General features: G+C 43.3%; 2 protein-coding genes across 7 annotated transcripts in view; one reads left to right on the forward strand and one right to left on the reverse strand.

Moving 5' to 3' along the window:
• On the reverse strand, nt 1–8251 carry fktn (fukutin). Of its 5 annotated transcripts, none has more exons than XM_056402981.1 (11): nt 7920–8251; nt 5308–5461; nt 5016–5072; nt 4629–4829; nt 4282–4428; nt 4033–4163; nt 3570–3702; nt 1233–1362; nt 1023–1156; nt 636–760; nt 1–457 (listed from the first exon to the last, which is right to left on the reverse strand). In XM_056402981.1, the coding sequence occupies exons 2-11, from the start codon at nt 5407–5409 to the stop codon at nt 244–246; spliced, it is 1374 nt and encodes a 457-aa protein (XP_056258956.1). In that variant the 5' UTR covers nt 5410–5461; nt 7920–8251; the 3' UTR covers nt 1–243. The 5 variants fall into 5 exon arrangements, with proteins under 5 accessions (XP_056258956.1, XP_056258955.1, XP_056258954.1 ...); XM_056402980.1 differs by lacking the exon at nt 7920–8251 and adding an exon at nt 7710–7850; XM_056402979.1 differs by lacking the exon at nt 7920–8251 and adding an exon at nt 7710–7845 and having other exon boundaries at nt 5308–5602.
• Nucleotides 7849–20889, forward strand: part of apc (APC regulator of WNT signaling pathway) — a 21590-nt gene continuing 8549 nt past the window's right edge. The window contains exons 1-13 of one of the 2 annotated variants that reach the window (XM_056402970.1): nt 7867–8000; nt 9756–9942; nt 12561–12716; nt 13942–14029; nt 14363–14585; nt 14993–15101; nt 15203–15316; nt 15508–15570; nt 15651–15701; nt 15775–15861; nt 15943–16120; nt 16205–16405; nt 18875–18970. In XM_056402970.1, coding sequence (XP_056258945.1) covers nt 9802–9942; nt 12561–12716; nt 13942–14029; nt 14363–14585; nt 14993–15101; nt 15203–15316; nt 15508–15570; nt 15651–15701; nt 15775–15861; nt 15943–16120; nt 16205–16405; nt 18875–18970 — 1507 coding nt within the window. In that variant the 5' untranslated portion in view covers nt 7867–8000; nt 9756–9801. Of the gene's footprint in view, nt 8001–9755; nt 9943–12560; nt 12717–13941; nt 14030–14362; nt 14586–14992; nt 15102–15202; nt 15317–15507; nt 15571–15650; nt 15702–15774; nt 15862–15942; nt 16121–16204; nt 16406–18874; nt 18971–20889 lie in introns of both variants that reach the window. The other variant, XM_056402971.1, reaches the window with a different exon arrangement.

The raw sequence follows: 20889 nt of genomic DNA on the forward strand, positions 1-20889 counted from the left end.
TGGTGGAGAAGTCATTTTAATATGAAGTTAAACAGCTTGAAATTAATGACAAAATCTGGGCTAATTATGAAAATGATCTCTAACATATCCGTAGATAACATTATTATTATTATTAGTGTTATCGGGGGGATGAGCTCATCATTCTGATGTGAAAACAACAGTTCAACTTGTTACAGCTTTTTTACATTTGGTCTTTATTTGAATGCTGTTGATTTTATTTTCTCATCTTCATGGTATTTCCTCTCAGTAAACTTGGATAACCTCCGCCCACTCAGACAGAAGCCAAACCCCGTTTTCCTGCACGTTGCTAGGCGACGACTTCCAGTCCCAGCTCCTCATTGGGACACTCCAGGAGGCGCCATAATTCGCAGTAACGTAGTCAAGTGTTTCGCACGGAACGCGAACTTTCAGCTCAAGAAGCTCCGCCCAGCAGAGCGAGAACCGGGGGAAGACGTATCTGACGAAAAGCACAGAAAACTTTATTAACAGCGAGGAGAGAAAATGAGACAAAATGAAAGAACAGGTGTTTTATTACCTGTTAACAATTACATTTATTTGGAGTCGTCTGTTTATATTGACTATATTTCACAAACACACACCTATAGTTAACGTAAAAAAAACCCTTTTTTTTTTACTTGAACTTCCTTCCGCTCTTTGCCTGCGTTCCTCCGTTCCAGACGATGTCGTTGTTTTCGTAGAAAAAAAAAACGTCCAGTTTGACATCCTCACTCAGAAATGACAGCTCCAGACTGTCCTCCACCTAAAATTCAAAATAAAGGACAAGCCTTCAAAGTAAAGTGCATATTAGCTTGAGAGTAAAATAAATAGTGTGAATATAAATGCATATTAATTTCTAAATAATATACAAATCTGACTCAGAAAGAAACACAACCCTTCAAAATATAACACACCTGCTTCACAAGTATGTAGAGTGATCATGAAATAGTTAGCTACAGTATTACAACATTAATGCAGACAAAATGAAAGTTTCAATAGGAGGACTAAAGGAAATAAAGTTTGACCTTTCCAAACTTGTGTTTGAGAGACAGACCGGCATCTCTGAACGCTGCGAGGATGTCTGTCCTGAAGTCTACGATGAAAATCCCGATATCAACGTCATGACTGTACGAGATAATACTGCACTGCCTGAACCAGCCTATAGAGGGTGAGAGACATCCTTTCGTTATGCTGTGATGTTAGCATGTAAGCGTGTTAGCATGTCAGCATGTTACCTAGACAGGTGCCGCTGCTGAGCCAGAAGGGAATGTCGAGGTGAGCAAGTGTTCGAGCGGCTAAATGAAGCAACGACTTCACTTTCCTGCGAAAATCCACGGCTGCCGGAGACGAGTCATCAGGGTAGAGCTACATTCAAGGGGGAGAGAGAAAATGTTATTTTATCTGATTTTAAAGCTTTTATTATTATTTTATATTTTGCCAAAATTAATATGTTTTAATTAATTTCACCAAAATTTATAAATCAATCCATTTAAAATGATCTCATGGTCTTCATCATGTGACTGAAAGCTCAGGTCAAGAACAACCCTACCACCCTATTGAAACTGTAGTGCTGATTATTATTCCGACCGGAAGATAAATCACCTTTTATGAGGCTTTTCCCATGGTCAGTGCACACAAGTCACATCCATAGGCGTGGCAAAATGGCTCCATAGCACCACCTAGTAATTTTTTTAAAATTGAGCCCCCTACATGCACGAAAATCGGTAGGCACATGTAACATGCCAAGCCTCACAAAAAAGTCCCATGTACCCATACCCTAAACCAAAAAGGAAGTCAGTCATATTTAATTCAATTTGCAATTTTGGTGCTGTTTTTGCGATTTAGGGGTCATGTACTACTACTATAAACTCCTAGGGAATTCATCAGATGTACATGATGGTCAGTGAATCTAATCTTAGGAACCGTCCACAGCGACGTGGCAAATTTCGATTCTTTCCCATGAAAAATCAACTCGATCTTATTCCAAAACAAATTGTCCAAACTGCCTAAAACTTTCTGTGTGTGATCAGAGTCCCGCCCTGAACACACTCATACGTTCATCTTCAGTGATACTCATAGCGCTCCCTTGTGGAAACGGGAAGTGTCATGTTTTACACTTTGATATACTGCTCATAGCAGGTTGTTCGAATCTTGACCCAAACATGGTTAGGAAATGCTTAACAACTTGATGATGCACTGTAGTTAAAACTGTGACTTTTCATGACACAGCCTGCCCTTGGCGGCACAGGGACTTTCGATCCTTTGCCATGAAAATTCAACTCGCTATAGCTCTAGCATACATTGTCCAAATGGCCTCATGGTGTCTAGGTTTGATAAGAGTCCCGCCCCGAATAGACCTATATGTCCATATTTAGTAATACTCATAGTGCCACCTCTAGGCAACATTTGATACTATGATTTACTTTTCATTTATTATTCCTAGTGAGTTGACCTGGCACTCAAAAAAATTGTCAGAAAAAAATTTGTAGAAGATGCTGATGCTTCATGCATGCAAATTAGGAGTTTTCACCTAAGGGTATGGCTCTGGCGGCAAGTTAAATACAAAACAGGAAGTGGCTTTATATCTGTGACATACTGTCGAATTCCAAGCTCATTGTTGGTTTATTCTCATCTTGGGACCGGTGCAATTCTACAGTGCAGAGCTTTTGAATTATCGCAAAGGACCCGCCTGTGGCGGCACACTGAATTTCGACCCTTTGCCATGAAGTTGCTATAACCTCAGCCTGCAGTGTCCAAACCAGCCGAAACTTTATAGGTTTGATGAGACTCCCGCCCTGAACACATCTACATGCTCATATTTAGTCATACTTATAGTGCATAGCGCTACTCAATACTCATAGCATACTTTATCCAATATTACCCAAATTTCACATTTGATGACAGTCTCACACTGAAGATATCTGCATACTAATATTACATTATAGTCACAGTGCCACCTACTGAAAATAGGACGTATATGTGACAATCATTTACATGACATTTTCATTGTAAGGTCTGATACAGAGCCTCATGTGTACCTATTATGTGGTCTCTGGCTCCATCAAGTGGTCACAATTGCACATAAAATGCACATAAAAATCCTTAAAATCTTTTCTGCTGCCACATAGTCCGTGCAATGAATCTTACCCCATGAGCGCAGCGCCCGGCGGTTGTTACGATGTATGACTGCTTTAAATGCCACTCGCTTTAATTTTATTTATAAATATCTTCACATTGCCTCTTATACATTTTGTTTGCCGTTTTCGTTATTTAAAAAAAAAAAAAAAATCACTTTTAATTTGTTGAATTCATTTTTAAGACATTTTAAATGCTACCATTTTTCAGTCAAAACATTTCTCAGAATTTTGATTTCTGCTTCTGCTTTGTAAAATATTTTCTCTTTTATATTTAATTAAGAAATCTGTTTAACTTTTTTTTTTTTTTTTTTTAAATACACATGTCCAAACATTATTTTCACTTTATTGTTTTAAAATAGTCTTTTCTTCTTTTTTTACTTTCACACTATGTTTCATATTCCAACTTTCACATAAAAGCACTGCGTTCTATCAGACCTGGAGAAAGTTGCGGGCGTCACGGTATCGGCATTCCAGGAAGCGGGCATGTCGCTGTTCGGACAAGAAGCGGGAAACGTTGCGTGGGACTTGAACATCGAGGCCGTCCAGGACAGTCAGGACCAGCTCCGGCCTGCAGGGGTCAACCATACAAAACACAGATGTTCATTAACATACATTTAATTAATAATTAAAGCAGATGACCACAGCTGGTTCATCTACAGGGAGGTGATGATGATGATGATGATGATGTCTCCTTGTATGTTTCGTTGGTCCCCAAAGTCAATTTTGCAATTATCTCGTAAATGTAAACTTTGGAATTTGGACCAGAATCTAAATCCTCTCTTTCATCATTTGTGTCTTTGCTTTGCTTGGTCTTCTGCTCTGCTCCCAGTGTCTCCAACTGCCTGCAGTCTGATCTAACATTCACTCAATCAATCATTCTGTATGCAGAGTGTTGTACCTGTCATAGGCTCCGGCGTGATGTCCGTAGTCTAGCAATTTGAATGGAGCGAAGCTTCGGTCCATGTTAGCTTTGAGGCGTAGCGCTCCGTGCCATAGGTAGTTCCCGCTGCGCTCGTACAGGAACACCACCTGGGACAAAATAGATTCACCACTATATTGTGTGGTCTCTATGTGGTCGCTACCTGTTTCTGGGTGGTTGCTAAATGGTTGCCATGTGGTTGGAGTGTAACCATGTGGCCCCACCCACCTGGATAATATAACCATGGAGGCGGAACAGGAGGTGCAGAGGGATGTCCTCTCCTGATAGGGTGTCCAGACTAGCCAATCGCGGGTCCTCTCCGCGCAGCTCCAGCAGCTCGAAGCCTTTCTGCTCAGCAGCCAACAGGAAGCCAGGCTGATACGGGAAAAAACAAACATTTTACCTGAAAATAAATTGTTTCATAATTTAAACACAAATTCAACAAATACAGAAAACTATACAAATACATGATAAAGTAAAAGAAGGGATGATGATGATAAACAGTTGGATCATAAACGACAGTTTCTCAGGTTCTGTTAATTCCCACCGTCTATTTGGACTGAATACATACTCACATCGTACTTCCACAGGTTGGCATGCAGCGCGAACGACGTGATTGGCCGGTTGGTGCACAAGAAGCTGCAGTGTGGCTCATGCACCTGCCGATCGCGCTGCCGCAATGCATCCTGGGAGAGCAATGTTAGCGCTGCGATGTCGGTAAGAAACATTGGCAGCCGAAAACGCTGCGCTAACGCCAGGAACTTCTTAACCGTCTGCTGTGGAGAAAAATCAACAGGACAGTTTCCATGGAAACGGTTACCACAACAGTGATGGACAGGTTAACATTTAAATATTAGAAAACACACAACAACAGGGACGCTACCAGCTAATATGGTGGCTAACGGCTAACGTTGAGGATAACCCGTAGGCTAATGGTGTGGCTAACATAAGTGCAGACTTACCCATTGGACGTCACTGGCGCTCAGGTGACCTGCTCGACTCAGGATGTGAGGTCCAGACTGCAGAATGTTAAATGTTGGGTAATATTAGAATCAGAAAGATAGAGAAGATTCTGTGTTTAATGTAAAATTTCTCCTGATGTTGACACTGTGGAGAGTTCCATACGCAGATGTCCCTGAACGCAACAAACTGCAGCGTTACCACTGTTATTGTTGTCATTTACAATATTTTGTTAACAGTATTTCGTTGTTGTGCAGTTTTCATTTTATTGTTTACCGTGACATGTGTTCTCACCTTGCCCACGTACTTCCGGTAGTAATACAGCTGAAACAGCAGGAACACGGAGCTGCTGGCTATCAGCAGCAATAAAACGGCTGTCCGGTTCACACGAGGCATCCGGTAACCCTGCACGGTGACCCGCTCCTCATGACATCAGCATCGGAGCTTTCTGTCCGGGATTAAATGCAGCAAAATCTCACAATGGCGCGAAAAACACCAACCTCTCCGCGGCGTCAAGAGCCACCGCCATCTTTAAATCGACCGGAAGAGGAGGACGACCGCTTCCTGATGAGACCTTCACAGTAAAAGCCTGAAGCCGACATCGACAAAACATTTCTTTTGATTTTACTTTTGAAACGAAAAGCAATACAAGATATCAGCGCCACCAAGTGTTGAGAGAAGAGATGAAGGGCAAATTAATACAAAATGAATACAAGCAGGGGTAAATAAATGACAGAAGTAAACAAATCAAATGGAAAGAATGAAGTGAAAGAATAAAACATGTGTGATAGACCTTATAAATAAATGATTTTGCCTGTTTTATGATTTAACTTGGATCATTTTGTGACAGCTTCTTTTAATAATACTGCAAGATGGTTTTATTAGTCAATGTACATTTGTGAAAGTAACATTTTTGCCATGAGTATTAGATTAATAATAAGTGACATTGTCTTTAGCACCATTGTATGCTGTACTTCTCATTAGCATTTGACATATTGTTGACATATATTATTCTAATTTTATTTCTGTTTTCTTCTGATTGTTGTGCTAACATGTTTCTTATTTCATTTTAGATATTGCAACTTTTTAGACGCCCTTCTATTTTTTTTATCTCACCGCACAATCCTTATTACTCCCTCACTACATTATCTTTTGTGTATTTTGTTATGTGAAAAATTTCATCATGTTGGGAGAAACCAGATATAAAATCTTTGAATGAAATGAAATGTTGAGAACTACAAATGTCTGCCCAGACTTTTTGAATAACTGCCGGTTTATAATAAAAGAGGGAAACATCACATTAATATTTTAAACCTCTGAAGGAACTTTAACTTCTTTGACATTATTAGAATAAAACTCGTGGTTACTTATCATTAAACTCAAACTGAAGCAGCAGAGAACTCGGCAGACGACCAGTTAGTTGTTGACGTGTTTGTGCTTCTTTATATTGTGTTGTGCTGCACCAGAGGCCTGAGGCCTGTACTACAAAGCAAGTTCAACATACCCACGATAAGTTTTAGTTATCTGGCTTGACTGAACCTAACATTGACCATCCTGATAATCTGTACCACGAAGCTGGTTATCAACTGGCTCAGTTAACCCTGGGTTTGCCTCTCCGGTTATGAGCGCATACATGTGAAAGAAGCGGATTTCTTAATTATAAGCAACATCTTCTGAACCATGAACCATGTAGTTCTTAATATGATATCTGAAGACATGATAATACCTGCCAGTTACTTCGGCTATAACCATGTGCACAAGTGACATTCAACAAGGTGAAATATAAACAATATGATCACATGACTGGAGTAAAAATTGAAAAAAAAATATAATTAGGCTAATATTAAAGTCAGATTAAGGATATATTAAGGTTTATGACAGAATGTTTCTGCTGCAGGAGGAGAAAGAAAAGAGGAGAGAAGTAGTTGATGTCTGAGGAGTCAGACTGACTGAAATGTTTAAAAATTATAAATCAAATTTAGAATCATGGAAATATTCAACAGTGTATGGATACCCCCCCCCCCGGCGGCGGTCCTGTTTGTGTCAGACCCTTGGGTTATGGCTACTGTGGCAAATGGATACAGAATCCATGCTGCTCTCTGCAGCAGAAACAGTCTGACATTAACTTTAACTGTTTTCTCTGCATCACATGTTCATAACAGTTTGTTCATCATCAGAGCAAAAATACTTATTTACAATATGTCTTTGGTCTGTCTTTAATAGATATTATATTTAAACATGGAAATAATATATTTTTATTCCAGTCATGTGATCATATTGTTTATAGTCCACCTTGTAGAATATCACTTTTGGACGTTGCTATAACCTAACTAATCTGCAGATGTCAGCATGTCTTCTCATATCATATTAAGAACTTCATTCATGGTTCAGACAATGGTGCTTATAATTCACAGCTCCGCCTCTTTCACATCAAGGAGCTCGTAACCGGACAGGTAAACCCAGGGTTAACTGAGCCCGTTGATACCCAGCTTCCTCGTACAGGTTAACAGGACGTCAATGTTAGGTTCAGTCAAGCCGGATAACTAAATGTTATCCTGGGTATGTTGAACTTGCTTCGTAGTACAGGCCACTGAACTGACTTTACTTGTGATACTTTAAATACAGACCTTTTATTTGTAATGTAGTGTTTTAAATGTCGGTATTTTTACTTTAGGATGAAGGATCAGAGTACTCACCCTGCACAGACTGTAGGCCTGTAACTGTAATAGTACTTTACATTGTGGTGCTTTTACTTATGCACCCAGTGACACACACAAACAAGATGGCGGACCGCAGCAGCAGTTTGTCCACAACAAAAAGACCGTGTTAAAACTTTGTTAAACTCCACTTTCCCCGCTCTGACCGGAAACATGAGAGGTCTCCGCCGCCTCTAACGGTTCGTTTACCGGCGGTGCGTTTCCCGGTGATGTTCCCGTGAAGCTGCCGCCGTCTGAAGCGGACTTTGGTCGTTTCCTCCAACCGGGAAGGTAAGAACGGCCGTGCTGTTAGCTTAGCTGCGCGCTAACCGTTTGTTTTGGTTGGATGTCAGTGCTAGGACGGGTCTTTGGACAGACGGGTGACGGTCACACGGCTCCCATGGTTTTGATGGGCCGGGGAGAAGAAGAGCGAGTGAAATAATCGGAGGTAACGTGGGTGTTCTGTCTTTATTCCGGGAAATAGGCGGCGAAGCGCCGGACTGTGATAGTCAGCTAACGGGTTAGCATAGTTAACAGCTGCCCACTGTTACTGTGTGTACTACTGCAGTTAGTAAAGGTACTAGATCTTTGTTTTAAACTAGAGGCTACATCTGAGTGATGTTGGTAAAATCAGCGCTTGTGATACTGCAGACAGTCTGACTGCAGTTCCTCAGGAGTGGACAGTAGTAGGAGTAGTAGTAGTACACAGTACTATATCAGTATGTGTATATTGAGGTATAAAAATGGAGGGATTGTTGGTCATTTAATATCTCAGTTAAATATTCTGTCCTTAAACTTCTGAATTTTACATGTAAGGTATTTTAGATATTTAAAATAATCTGATGATAAATGGATGAATCATTTCAGTTCTGCAGTTCTGATATTAATACAATTAGCTTTACTGCTTATCTTAGTAACAGGCAGAAATCTAAGGTAATAATAATAATGTTTAAATGCACCTGTGGTCCAGGTGAGCTGAAGCTTTAAAAGACAACAGGTTGGTTTTAAAAGTTTAAAGTTAATGACCCGGCTAATCAAAGTGACAGTGATTAAAAACCTTCTGATTCATCTGATCAATAAACCAACAGAAGATTAGATTTATCAGTCAGAGCTCCTGTTTACTGTCACAGTGAGTTTTAAACTGTTGTTCGTACAAAACAAAACATTATAGAACATACAGATTATAGAGCAAACAAATAATCAATACTAAAATAATGATGCAGTCCTGGTTTATCTGAAACATTTATTTGAATCACAGGAACACAGGGAACTACAGATATATATATTTAGATGTATATCAGTACTTGAATCCACAAACTGCTGATACTGCAGTAGTTCAACATATTGTTTTGAACAAAAGTAAAAGTAGTTCTGTAACTACAACTACTGCAGTACTGCTGCAGTGATACATGGTATCAATAATACTGATACTACAACTTATAGTGCTGTGAATCAGTGCTACTGTTCATGTAGTGTGTACGCGCGCCATAAATCATTGGGTCTGATTGGCTGACAGCTCAGCGACTGAGAGTGGGCGAGAGATGGAGAGAGAGTTTTGTGTCATGTTTTAAGAGGATTGATTGATTGGTGATTTATTGATTGACTGATTTCCCTGGTCAGTATGTCAAGTAAGTATGTATCGCTGTGAACTGGACCGACTACCAAACGGCATTTAGTCTGCAGACAACCCAGAATGCAACACTCTCTGGTACTCTCTGTACCATGTCTATGAAGTCACGGTTGTTTACCTTTTCACTTGTTCACTCCTCCCTCTACAACAGACTCTCAGTTGTTTCACTCAATAGTCAGCAGGAATTTCAGCTTTCACACACAGTTACTGGTCATCATCACTGTCAGCTGTAGAGATGCTCATCTGTAAACTGTGGAGTGTTGCATTGTGGGATTCTTCAGTCCACACACACACACACACACACACACACACAGACATGAACCTGTTATTTCAAATATAATGTGATAACAGGAAACAACCCTGGTGTGTGTGTGTGTGTGTGTGTGTGTGTGTGTGTGTGTGTGTGTGTGTATTAGTATCTCAGTAACCCGGTCAGTCTGCCTGCAGCAGCTTCTGCAAAGCATGCTGGGAGCTGGGGGGGGTGCCCCTCCCTCCCTCAACTGTCTCTCTCTGGTTCCTGATTGGCTGCTCGCTCACCCAGCTGACTGCCCTCTGTCAGAAAGAGAGAGAGAGAGGGAGGGAGATGGAGGCGACAGCGATGGGGTGAGCTGCCATTTTCTCTTTCTTTATCCAACATCTATCCATCTTTCATTCATTCATCTGGTTTCATCTGCTTTTATTTTGTGATGAATGGATTAGTGAGAGAGAGGAGACGGGGAGGAGAAGGGGGGTAGGGGAGGGGGGGTTTTCCCTTCATTGTCTGTTCTCTGCTTGTTTTTCTTCTTTGGATTTAATTTATTCTGTTTTCTGTGATGGAGAAAGAGAGGGGGAGGATGGAGGGATGGAGAGAAGGGGGGGAGATGGGGGAGGAAGGGGAGGCAGGGATGATGGAGGGAGGAGAGAAAAGGGACAGAAAATGGCCGACCGGTGATGGAGGATGAAGGAGACAGAGGGAGGAGGAGAGGCTGTCGTTCTCTTGTGTCCTTTATTATTGTTTATTGGTCACATGTTTGAGCTGTGATCAAAATCATTGATCAGAATGTGATTGATCAATTATTGATAAAGCAGAGACTGAGTCCACATCTAATCTGAATCTGCAGTAGTGTGCATTAATACTGCAGTAATGTGTAGTAGTACTGCAGTAGAGTGTATTAGTACTCCAGTAGTGTGTACTTGTACTGCAGTGCAGTGCAGTGTAGTAGTACTGCAGATCTGTGTAGTAGTACTGCAGTACAGTGTGCTGAGTCAGATTGTACCGTCAACTCCAGCGGCCTCCTTTATTGATTAATCTGCTGGTGATCAATGTCTCAGTTGATCGCTCGTTGAGTCAGTGAATGTGACGTTTGTTTCATTTACTCTCATGTCAAAAATCATACATGTTCATGTTTTAATACATGTTTGTTGTCATACGTGTTCGTTGTCATACGTGTTCTGTTTGCATACGTGTTCATGTTTTCATAGGTGTTCCTTTTTTCATAAGTATTCATGTTTCATGTGTTCATGTTTTCATATATGATCATGTACTGTGTGAATACCATGTGTATTGTGTGTGTGTGTACCATGTGTGTGCTGTGTGCCAAGTGTGTGTATAAAGAAAAAACAACCCTGATGATGTCACAGTGATGTCATCAGGGTACTGTGGGGGATGAAGGTGGTTTTCAGGGTTAAAACCCGGTGCTGTCTCGTTGCATTATGGGAAATGTAGGCTTCAGTGTTTTTACAGCTGTACCATAAGAGTGGCTCATTGTGTGTGCACATCATATGTGACCTTCACTGTTAAAGCTACAGCTAACAGTCATTTCATATTGATTAATCAGCTGATTGAGTGATTGAATGTGCAGAAAAGTGAACAACACCAAGAACTGTCCTGAGAAAAAAAACACAATATTCACAATTCACAAATTCCAAACATATTTTTTGTCCATTTTCTGAATAGTCGTCTTTTATTTTGGTAATCAATTAAGTGATTAATGTATCATCTTTAATTTCATGATCAAAACATCCTCAGACACAGGCTAGAATGTTACAGTACTACAGTGATATAGTACTACAGTGTAAGAATGTTACAGTACTACAGTCTTCCAGTACTACAGTGTCAGTGTTAGTGTTACAGTACTACAGTGATACAGTACTACAGTGTTATAGTGTTACAGTACTACAGTGATACAGTACTACAGTGATAGAATGTTACAGTACTACAGTGATACAGTACTACAGTGATATTGTACTACAGTGTAAGAATGTTACAGTACTACAGTCTTCCAGTACTACAGTGTCACAGTGTTAGTGTTACAGTACTACAGTGTTATAGTGTTACAGTACTACCGTACTACAGTGATACAGTACTACAGTGTTAGAATGTTACAGTACTACAGTACTACAGTGATACAGTACTTCAGTTTTACAGTGTTACAGTACTACAGTGTTAGAATGTTACAGTACTATAGTGTTACAGTATTACAGTGTTACAGTACTACACTGATACAGTATTACAGTGGTATAGTGTTACAGTACTACAGTGTTATAGTGTTACAGTACTACAGTGATACAATAGATAGATAGATAGATAGATAGATAGACAGATACTTAATTATCCCCTAGGGGAAATGTATGTATCCATTAGCTCATCTTTAATAATAATAACAACTGATAATAAATACAGCCTGAACCTCTCTGTTCTGTAGCGCAGTGAGATGAGGTGTTTGTTCCTGTTGTTGCTTCTCTGTCTTGCCAGAATGTTGTGGAGAGGACGGTTGGTGTTGTCTTTTCTTGTATTGTATTGTCAGTACTATAGTGTTACAGTGATACAGTACTACAGTTTTGTAGTACATGTTGTGTGTTGTAATGAGCTGGTGTTGATATGAGTCATGTGACAGTCAGACAGCGACATCAGTGTTTACAATCAGTGCTCAGATAGATATGAGTCAGGAGCCTTCATTAGATGTGAATCCATTGAGGGATTTATTAATAATTAACTATTGATCACTATTTTATACAGGTAATTGATCAGAGAAGAGTCACATATCAGACTGATTGTGCATATCTGAACATCTCTAACTAAAACTATTAAACAGCTTTTCGTACATTTTAAAGCTCATCCAGCTCCATGAAGAGAGAAACATGATGATGGAGTTTTGAGAACAGATCTACAGTGTTACAAAAGTACCTTAGCACAGTACTACAGTACTACAGCATGCAATCTGTTTTGGTTTTGTTTGCAGGTCAGCCGTGGGTCCTCCAACATGGCGGCAGCTTCCTATGACCAGCTGCTGAGGCAGGTGGAGGTGTTAAAGATGGAGAACTCCAACCTGAGACAGGAGCTGCAGGACAACTCCAACCACTTGACCAAGCTGGAGACAGAGGCCTCCAACATGAAGGTCAGTACAGTACTGCTGAAGTACTGCAGTCAATACTTCAGTCAGTACTACTGACCTGGTAACAGTACTGCTGAAGTACTGAGTTTCTCTCTCTCTCTATCTCTATCTCTCTGTCTCTCTATGTCATATAAACTCATTCTCTCTCTCTCTCTCTCTCTCTTTCTGTCTCTCTCTGCCATATAAATTCAGTGCCTCTCTCTCCGTTATATAAACTCGGTCTCTCTCTCTCTCTCTCTCTCTCTCTCTCTCTCGCTGTCTGCCATGTAAACTCAGTCTCTCTCTCTCTCTCTCTCTCTCTCTCTCTCTCTCTCTCTCTCTCTCTCTCTCTCTCTGTGATATAAACTTAGTGCCTCCCTCTCAGTTATATAAACTCAGTGTGTCTCTCTCTCTCTCTGTCTGCCATGTAAACTCAGTGTCTCTCTATCTTCAGCCCAGAATAGACCCCTGGTATTTTCCACCAATCACGCGCTGCTCCGAGCTTCAGAATGAGCTCCTTGTTGTTGTTCAGAGTGAGATATCTCTCTGTGTGTGAGGATCTTTGGTTTGCCACAGAGGACTTAGGAAATGTGTCAGAGTGAGCAGTCTGTCCTGTCTGATCATCTTTGTCTTGTTTATTTTCCTGGTGTGGTTGTTATTCTTCATTTCTCTGTCCTGATCAGTTCATGAGCTTTATTCAATCTTCGTTTTTTTTCTTGTCTTCATTTCCTTGTCTTTTATTTTCTGGTCTGTTCTTCGCTCTAATTTTTTTTCCCACTTGTTCTCACTTGTTTTTTCAGTTGTAGTTTTATTGTTCTTGTTGTCAGTGGGTTTTTATTGTCCTGTCCTTCCTTTCCAAACACACTCACTTCCCGTTTCCCGTTTCCTATTTCCTGTTTTGTGTCGATGAGCAGCAAACAGTCAGAGAGTTGTTAGTTTCATCATGTCGCTGTACGAACGCTGTCGTCTCATCGTGGTGAGTGAACAAAGTCTCAGGGCTTTGATTTTATTCTGAAAAACTGGGTGACGGACACAGAGAAAGAGAGAGAGAGTTTATGAATCAGTTTTTAGTCACGTTTGGTCTTTGTGTGTTTACATTTATTCATTGATAATAATGTTGTATTAACAATCTGGGTGGTAATACTGCGAATATGTGTTTGACTCTGGCGCCCCCTTTGGTCACATCAGGAAACACCCTATAGCACTATGATGTCACTCTGTAGCACTTTTATTTTCTCATGTCAAACAGGAAGTACTCAAGCAGCTGCAGGGCACCATAGAAGAAGAGTCTGGTGAAGCGTCTGGATCTCAGCTAGAGCTCATTGAAAGACTGAAAGGTGAACAAAATAAACGCACCCATAATCACTACTACTGTTGCCAATACGGCTTATTGATCCTGATTGGTTCTCTGATCGTAGCTAGACCTAACGTCTTAAACCTCAGAATACCAATTGAAGGTGTTTCAGAAAGGGAGGACCTGCCAAAATGTCCTCACTCATGGACTTAGGGAAATACTTATTTTGGTCCTCACCATTTAGCATTTACAAGCACACACGCGTACGCACACACACACACACACACACACACACACACACACACACACACACACACACACACACACACACACACACACAATGGACTGTGTGTAATCAGATGTCTCTCTCCTCCAGAGATGAGCCTGGACTCTGCAGGTCTAAAGTGCAGGTCCAGGCCTCCTCTGCCCCCCTCGTCCTCCCCCAGCTCCACCTCCTCTGGTTCTGGAGCTCCTGGAGGAGCAGCCGGAGGCTCCGGAGCTCCAGGCCCCCCGACGACCACAGCCTTTCCCAGGAGAGGGCTGCCGTCTGCTGGCAGAGACAGTCACGACCGCTGCTTGGAGGAGCTGGAGAAAGAGAGGTATTGTACAATACTAATAGAGTACTACTACTACTACTACTGAAGTGCTCTGCATATACACTACTACCACTGTCTACTGTTGACGTACTACTACATATACTGTTCCTCCACTCATAGTACGCATAGAATACCCGAGGGAGCTGGAGACAGACAGGTTCTGTTGATTCTGCTCCTACTGTGAATATTACTATTCTCAGTACATTGATATTGTTACTCCTACAAATACTGTTACTGCAGTTGGTATTAGTACTGGTACTGAAGTTCTCACTTCTGCTGTACTGCAACTCACTGATCTGGTACCAGGACGTTTTTGTCTGATTTCTTCACTTGCCTCTCTGTGTCCTGCTCTGCAATTGGCTGACGTCTCTCTGTGTCCTGCTCTGTGATTGGCTGCTGCTCACTGGCAGGTCTCTCCTATTGGCTGAGCTGGAGAAGGAGGAGAAGGAGAAGGACTGGTACTACGCTCAGTTACAGAATCTTACCAAGAGGATCGACAGTCTGCCACTCACTGAAAACGTAAGATGACTGTTAAGTAAAACTTTTTATCCTCCGTATCTAAAAACTTCAATACCCATGATCCTCTGCTGCAGTACATTCAGTGTTACTTGTTATTTCAGTTCACTCTGCAGACGGACATGAGTCGTCGACAGCTGGAGTTTGAGGCTCGTCAGATTCGATCAGCGATGGAGGAGCAGCTGGGCTCCTGTCAGGAGATGGAGAGGAGAGCTCAGGTAGGAGCACACCTGGAGACCTGTGTGAAGGTGTGGTCAAAACACACTGAACACATATTTAAGATGACTGTGGGATTGTTAGCACACTGTAGTGTACATGTCATGGACTCTGTGTGTGTGTGTGTGTGTGTGTGTGTGTGTGTGTGTGTGTGTGTGTGTGTGTGTGTGTGTGTGTGTGTGTGTGTGTTCAGGCTCGTGTGTCTCGTATTCAGCAGATAGAGAAAGACATCCTGAGACTGGGAGCTCGCCTGCAGGTAGGCTCACCTGTCATCTCATGTCGATGAGTTCACAGCTGTAACAGATTTTTACTTCACCTCCTGTTCACTCTCTTCAGGTGGAGGCAGCTCAGGGGGCGAGCGACAGCAGCGGGTTGGCTGGAGCTCAGGTGAGCTTCCTGGTTTTGTTCTCACACGTGTTCTTTTTTTAAGTCTTGGTTTGATCTTGTTTTTCTCCTCCAGAGCTCCAGCAGCCGATTGGACCACGAGCCCGCCAATGAAGCCAGCTACTCTGTGCCTCGACGAATCACCAGCCACCTGGGCACCAAGGTGAAGAACACACACACACACCCCTCCCATCAGGAGACCAGTTTGATGTTAATAATGAGTCACCTGTGTCGCCCCCTGCAGGTAGAGATGGTGTACAGTCTTCTGTCCATGCTGGGGACTCATGATAAAGACGACATGTCGCGGACGCTTCTCGCCATGTCGAGCTCGCAGGACTCGTGTATCGCCATGCGTCAGTCCGGCTGCCTGCCGCTGCTCATCCAGCTGCTGCACGGCAACGACAAGGACTCCCTCCTGCTCGGTAACCATGTTGTTTCTGGGTCGCAGGTAACTCTCTCAGCTTGCCTTTTTATTTTTCATTTATGTAAATCTTCCTGTTGCCTAGGTAACTCCCGCGGCAGTAAGGAGGCTCGTGCACGGGCTTCGGCAGCGCTGCACAACATCGTCCACAGTCAGCCGGATGACAAACGAGGACGGCGTGAGATCAGAGTGCTCCACCTGCTGGAGCAGGTACGTCATTACTGCGAAGCCTGTTGGAGCTGGCAAGAAAACCATGAGAGGGGCGTCGACCAAGAGGACAACCCCAGTGAGTGATGTCACACACCCACCAACCAATCAGAGGGGAGGGGTCACATGACTGTATCATGGTTTTATATTATTATTATCAACAACATCATCATTGTTATTAGTGCCACGGGTGCTCAGCTCCGAGGCTCCTCTACAGCTAGAATAGCTGAGAGGAGCCTCGGGGGCATCTATTAATCTTCTGTTTCGGGTTTATTATTCTTCCGCCAAATTTCGGCGCGTAACTCGTCCCGCAGCTTTGAGAAAACCCCAGTAATATATACATCAAAACGTGCGTCTTGATCCCGAAAGGGGTGCTATGACTTTTGGTGTTAAAATTCCAATTTTTCCCAAAGTTATTCCCAAAAAACTGGGAATAAATAATGCATTAGAAATGCATTGGAATTTTCTTTAGAAACCCACCTTTTTTCTACAAAATTGCACCTTTTTTCTGAGTCACCCAGCTCTCTCATACCTGCACGTAGAAATGTGATTCAAACTGTAAAACGGAGGAAAACTTCTGCTCTCTCAAAAAGATAGGAACTGTTTTTACATAACATGTAAACTTTTCAAACTGTGAGCACTCAAAGGAGGAGTGCAAATCACTTTTTCTTCAAAGTTAGAGTGAAAGCGTCAGCTGGCTAGAGTGCGTGAAGCAGTAAAAAATAACCTTTATTTTTAGTTTTAACTCGAGCTCGCGGCCAAACCGTAAAAAGGAAACAAATAATTCTTTCTGAAAATGTAGACATAGTTGTTGGGATTCATAAAATGTAACTTTGACAGGCAGGGTCTGCACAAAATTTAAACGGGGGTGCCGAGTCCGGCAGCAATACCTGTCTCACTCTCATTGACACCTAATGTAATCGTCTTTTTTTTTCAAAAGAATCTCTCTCTGTCTTCGCACTGAGCTTACTCACTCATTTTAAGGAATATCTGAATAAAATAGAGACTGTAAGAAACTTCTGGCTTCAGTGTCTGGCACGGTCTTTTCGGTTTATGAAAAGAAGTAACGGTTTTCTCATAATTTGCAGTTGTTTGAAGCCATGTAGAAGCCAAATTCTGGGCAGATTTTCACATTGCCATGGCAACGGCAGCTCCTGACCTGTGTGTGTGCGTGCATGCGCCTAGCAACCAGATAACCAACTCTCCAAGCTCTGCTAGCTTTACATTAGCCGCATGTTAGGTCTTAAATTACATTTAGTTAGGTCTTAAATATGTAAGTCCATTTACTGCTTCCTTCGTTGCTTTTTGTTTTGTTTTGTTAAAAGAGTGAATGAAGTTGTGACGGTCTCCGCTGAGACAGAGGAGAGGAGAAGCTACTAGCCCTCTCTCGCTGTCACTTCTAGTCGCGTTGCTCTCCTCCCCAGTAATGTTAAATTTAGCACAGAAAAAAACATAATAGTGGTAATTTAAATAGCGGTTCATGGGATTTATTAACCCTCAGGGGTCCCTCTGTCCTTTTTTGGACATTTTCTTCACTTTTCTTTTGTGATTTGCTGATCATTTTGGCTGTTACAGCTGAAGGTATGGATTTCTGCAAGAAAGTGTCTTTTTTGACATATTTTTAAAATCTAATGTCAGTTACTGTTACAGGTCTATTATACACTGGTAACACATTTTGTACCCTCGGGTTCCTCGCGTCCAAAAAAGGACACACAAAGAAAATGCTATAAAATCATCATATATCAATATTTTTTTCTGCTTTTTTTGCATAAATCTCTTAAACCACTTCAGTTCTGCTCAAACCTACCAAATGTTTATTAGTTTTCAGGATTTTAACCCTTTAAATGCCAGTTTGAAGACATGTTGCCTATTGTTTTATCAAAAAAAACAATACAGAATATGAGATATTTCCCACATAATACATGATGGAGGGATGTGACATTGTTTTATATCAGAGTCTTTTATATCAAGACATTTCTCAAAAGCAGAGTATGATCAGGGTGACTTTTGAACACTGGAAATAAATCATGTACTCATCCCGGCAGTAGCCTCCGTGGCACTCAAAATTTCCCTGGAATTTTCTAGTTATTATTATTATCATCATATATATAATATACAGTCATTAACAGTGAGTTTATATACCGTCTAGGGGTGGGCATTTGTAGTAATTTCAAGTACTCTCATTACCTTATGAACGAGTACTCGATTACTCACAAATTATATGTAAATATATTTTTACCGTAAAAAGAGAACTACGGGAGGTCCGTGTCCGACTGGAAACACAAACGGAACCAATGTTAAGCTTGTGTTTCCTGTCGGACACTGCACTGTCTTGCACTGCACGTTACTGTCGCCTTTTTATCAAAGTATTTTCAGACATCACTTTTCCTGGTCACGGCAGCCATTGTGCACGTAACACCAACTGAGTTGAACTATTGTGGCCAAAAACAACACGTGTGCAAGTGAAATGCTACTCGAATAATGACGTCAACAACGAGTACTCTACTAGTACCTAATACAGTCAGTAACAGTGTGGTGTTGTGTTCAGTGCCGTCTCCAGTGGAACATCAGATCTGTCCGGCCGTCTGTGTCCTCATGAAACTTTCCTTTGATGAAGAACATCGACACGCCATGAACGAACTTGGTGAGTGTGAACGACTTTCAGTTTGACTGACTGTTTATTGACTCAACCATCCACCCTTTTTTAATTCCTTCCCACCTGGTTCTGTTTCCTCATCTTCCTGGCTTGTTGACCGACTGTTTCCCCAACTGGTTTATCCATAACTGTTTACTGATGGGTTTAAGGCTTGGTTGTCCCTCGTCGTCCTGGTCTTGCCTCTGGGTCTGTGTCCCTCCCGGGCCTGGTTTTGACTCTAGGTCTGTGTCCCTCCCGGTCCTGGTCTTGACTCTGGGTCTATGTCCCTCCCGGTCCTGGTCTTGCCTCTGGGTCTCTGTCCCTCCCGGTCCCGGTCTTGACTCTGGGTCTCTGTCCCTCCTGGTCTTGACTCTGGGTCTCTGTCCCTCCCGGTCCCGGTCTTGACTCTGGGTCTCTGTCCCTCCTGGTCTTGACTCTGGGTCTCTGTCCCTCCCGGTCCCGGTCTTGACTCTGGGTCTCTGTCCCTCCCGGTCTTGCCTCTGGGTCTGTGTTCCTCCCGGTCCCGGTCTTGACTCTGGGTCTGTGTCCCTCCCGGTCTTGCCTCTGGGTCTATGTCCCTCCCGGTCCTGGTCTTGACTCTGGGTCTGTGTTCCTCCGGGTCGTGACTCTGGGTCTCTGTCCCTCCCGGTCCTGGTCTTGACTCTGGGTCCGCGTTCCTCCCGGTCCTGGTCTTGACTCTGGGTCTCTGTCCCTCCCGGTCCTGGTCTTGACTCTGGGTCTCTGTCCCTCCCGGTCTTGACTCTGGGTCTGTGTCCCTCCCGGTCCTGGTCTTGACTCTGGGTCTCTGTCTTTCCTTGTCTTGACTCTGGGTCTCTGTCCCTCCCGGTCTTGCCTCTGGGTCTCTGTCCCTCCTGGTCCCGGTCTTGACTCTGGGTCTCTGTGCCTCTCGGTCCCGGTCTTAACTCTGGGTCTCTGTCCCTCTCGGTCCCGGTCTTGACTCTGGGTCTATGTCCCTCGCGGTCCCGGTCTTGACTCTGGATCTCTGTCCCTCTCGGTCCCGGTCTTGACTCTGGGTCTCTGTCCCTCCTGGTCTTGACTCTGGGTCTATGTCCCTCCCGGTCCTGGTCTTGACTCTGGGTCTCTGTCCCTCCTGGTCTTGACTCTGGGTCTCTGTCCCTCCCGGTCTTGACTCTGGGTCTGTGTTCCTCCGGGTCGTGACTCTGGGTCTTTGTCCCTCCCGGTCCTGGTCTTGACTCTGGGTTTCTGTCCCTCCTGGTCTTGACTCTGGGTCTTTGTCCCTCCCGGTCCTGGTCTTGACTCTGGGTCTCTGTCCCTCCCGGTCCTGGTCTTGACTCTGGGTTTCTGTCCCTCCTGGTCCCGGTCTTGACTCTGGGTCTCTGTCCCTCTTGGTCCCGGTCTTGACTCTGGGTCTCTGTCCCTCCTGGTCCCGGTCTTGACTCTGGGTCTCTGTCCCTCTTGGTCCTGGTCTTGACTCTGGGTCTTTGTCCCTCCCGGTCCTGGTCTTGACTCTGGGTCTCTGTCCCTCCCGGTCTTGCCTCTGGGTCTCTGTCCCTCCTGGTCCCGGTCTTGACTCTGGGTCTCTGTCCCTCCTGGTCCCGGTCTTGACTCTGGGTCTCTGTCCCTCTTGGTCCCGGTCTTGACTCTGGGTTTCTGTCCCTCCTGGTCCCGGTCTTGACTCTGGGTCTCTGTCCCTCTTGGTCCTGGTCTTGACTCTGGGTCTTTGTCCCTCCCGGTCCTGGTCTTGACTCTGGGTCTCTGTCCCTCCCGGTCTTGCCTCTGGGTCTCTGTCCCTCCTGGTCCCGGTCTTGACTCTGGGTCTCTGTCCCTCTTGGTCCCGGTCTTGACTCTGGGTCTCTGTCCCTCCTGGTCCCGGTCTTGACTCTGGGTCTCTGTCCCTCGCGGTCCCGGTCTTGACTCTGGATCTCTGTCCCTCTCGGTCCCGGTCT

The sequence above is a fragment of the Seriola aureovittata genome, chromosome 18 (genome assembly GCF_021018895.1).
Source record: "Seriola aureovittata isolate HTS-2021-v1 ecotype China chromosome 18, ASM2101889v1, whole genome shotgun sequence".
Lineage (NCBI taxonomy): Eukaryota > Metazoa > Chordata > Actinopteri > Carangiformes > Carangidae > Seriola > Seriola aureovittata.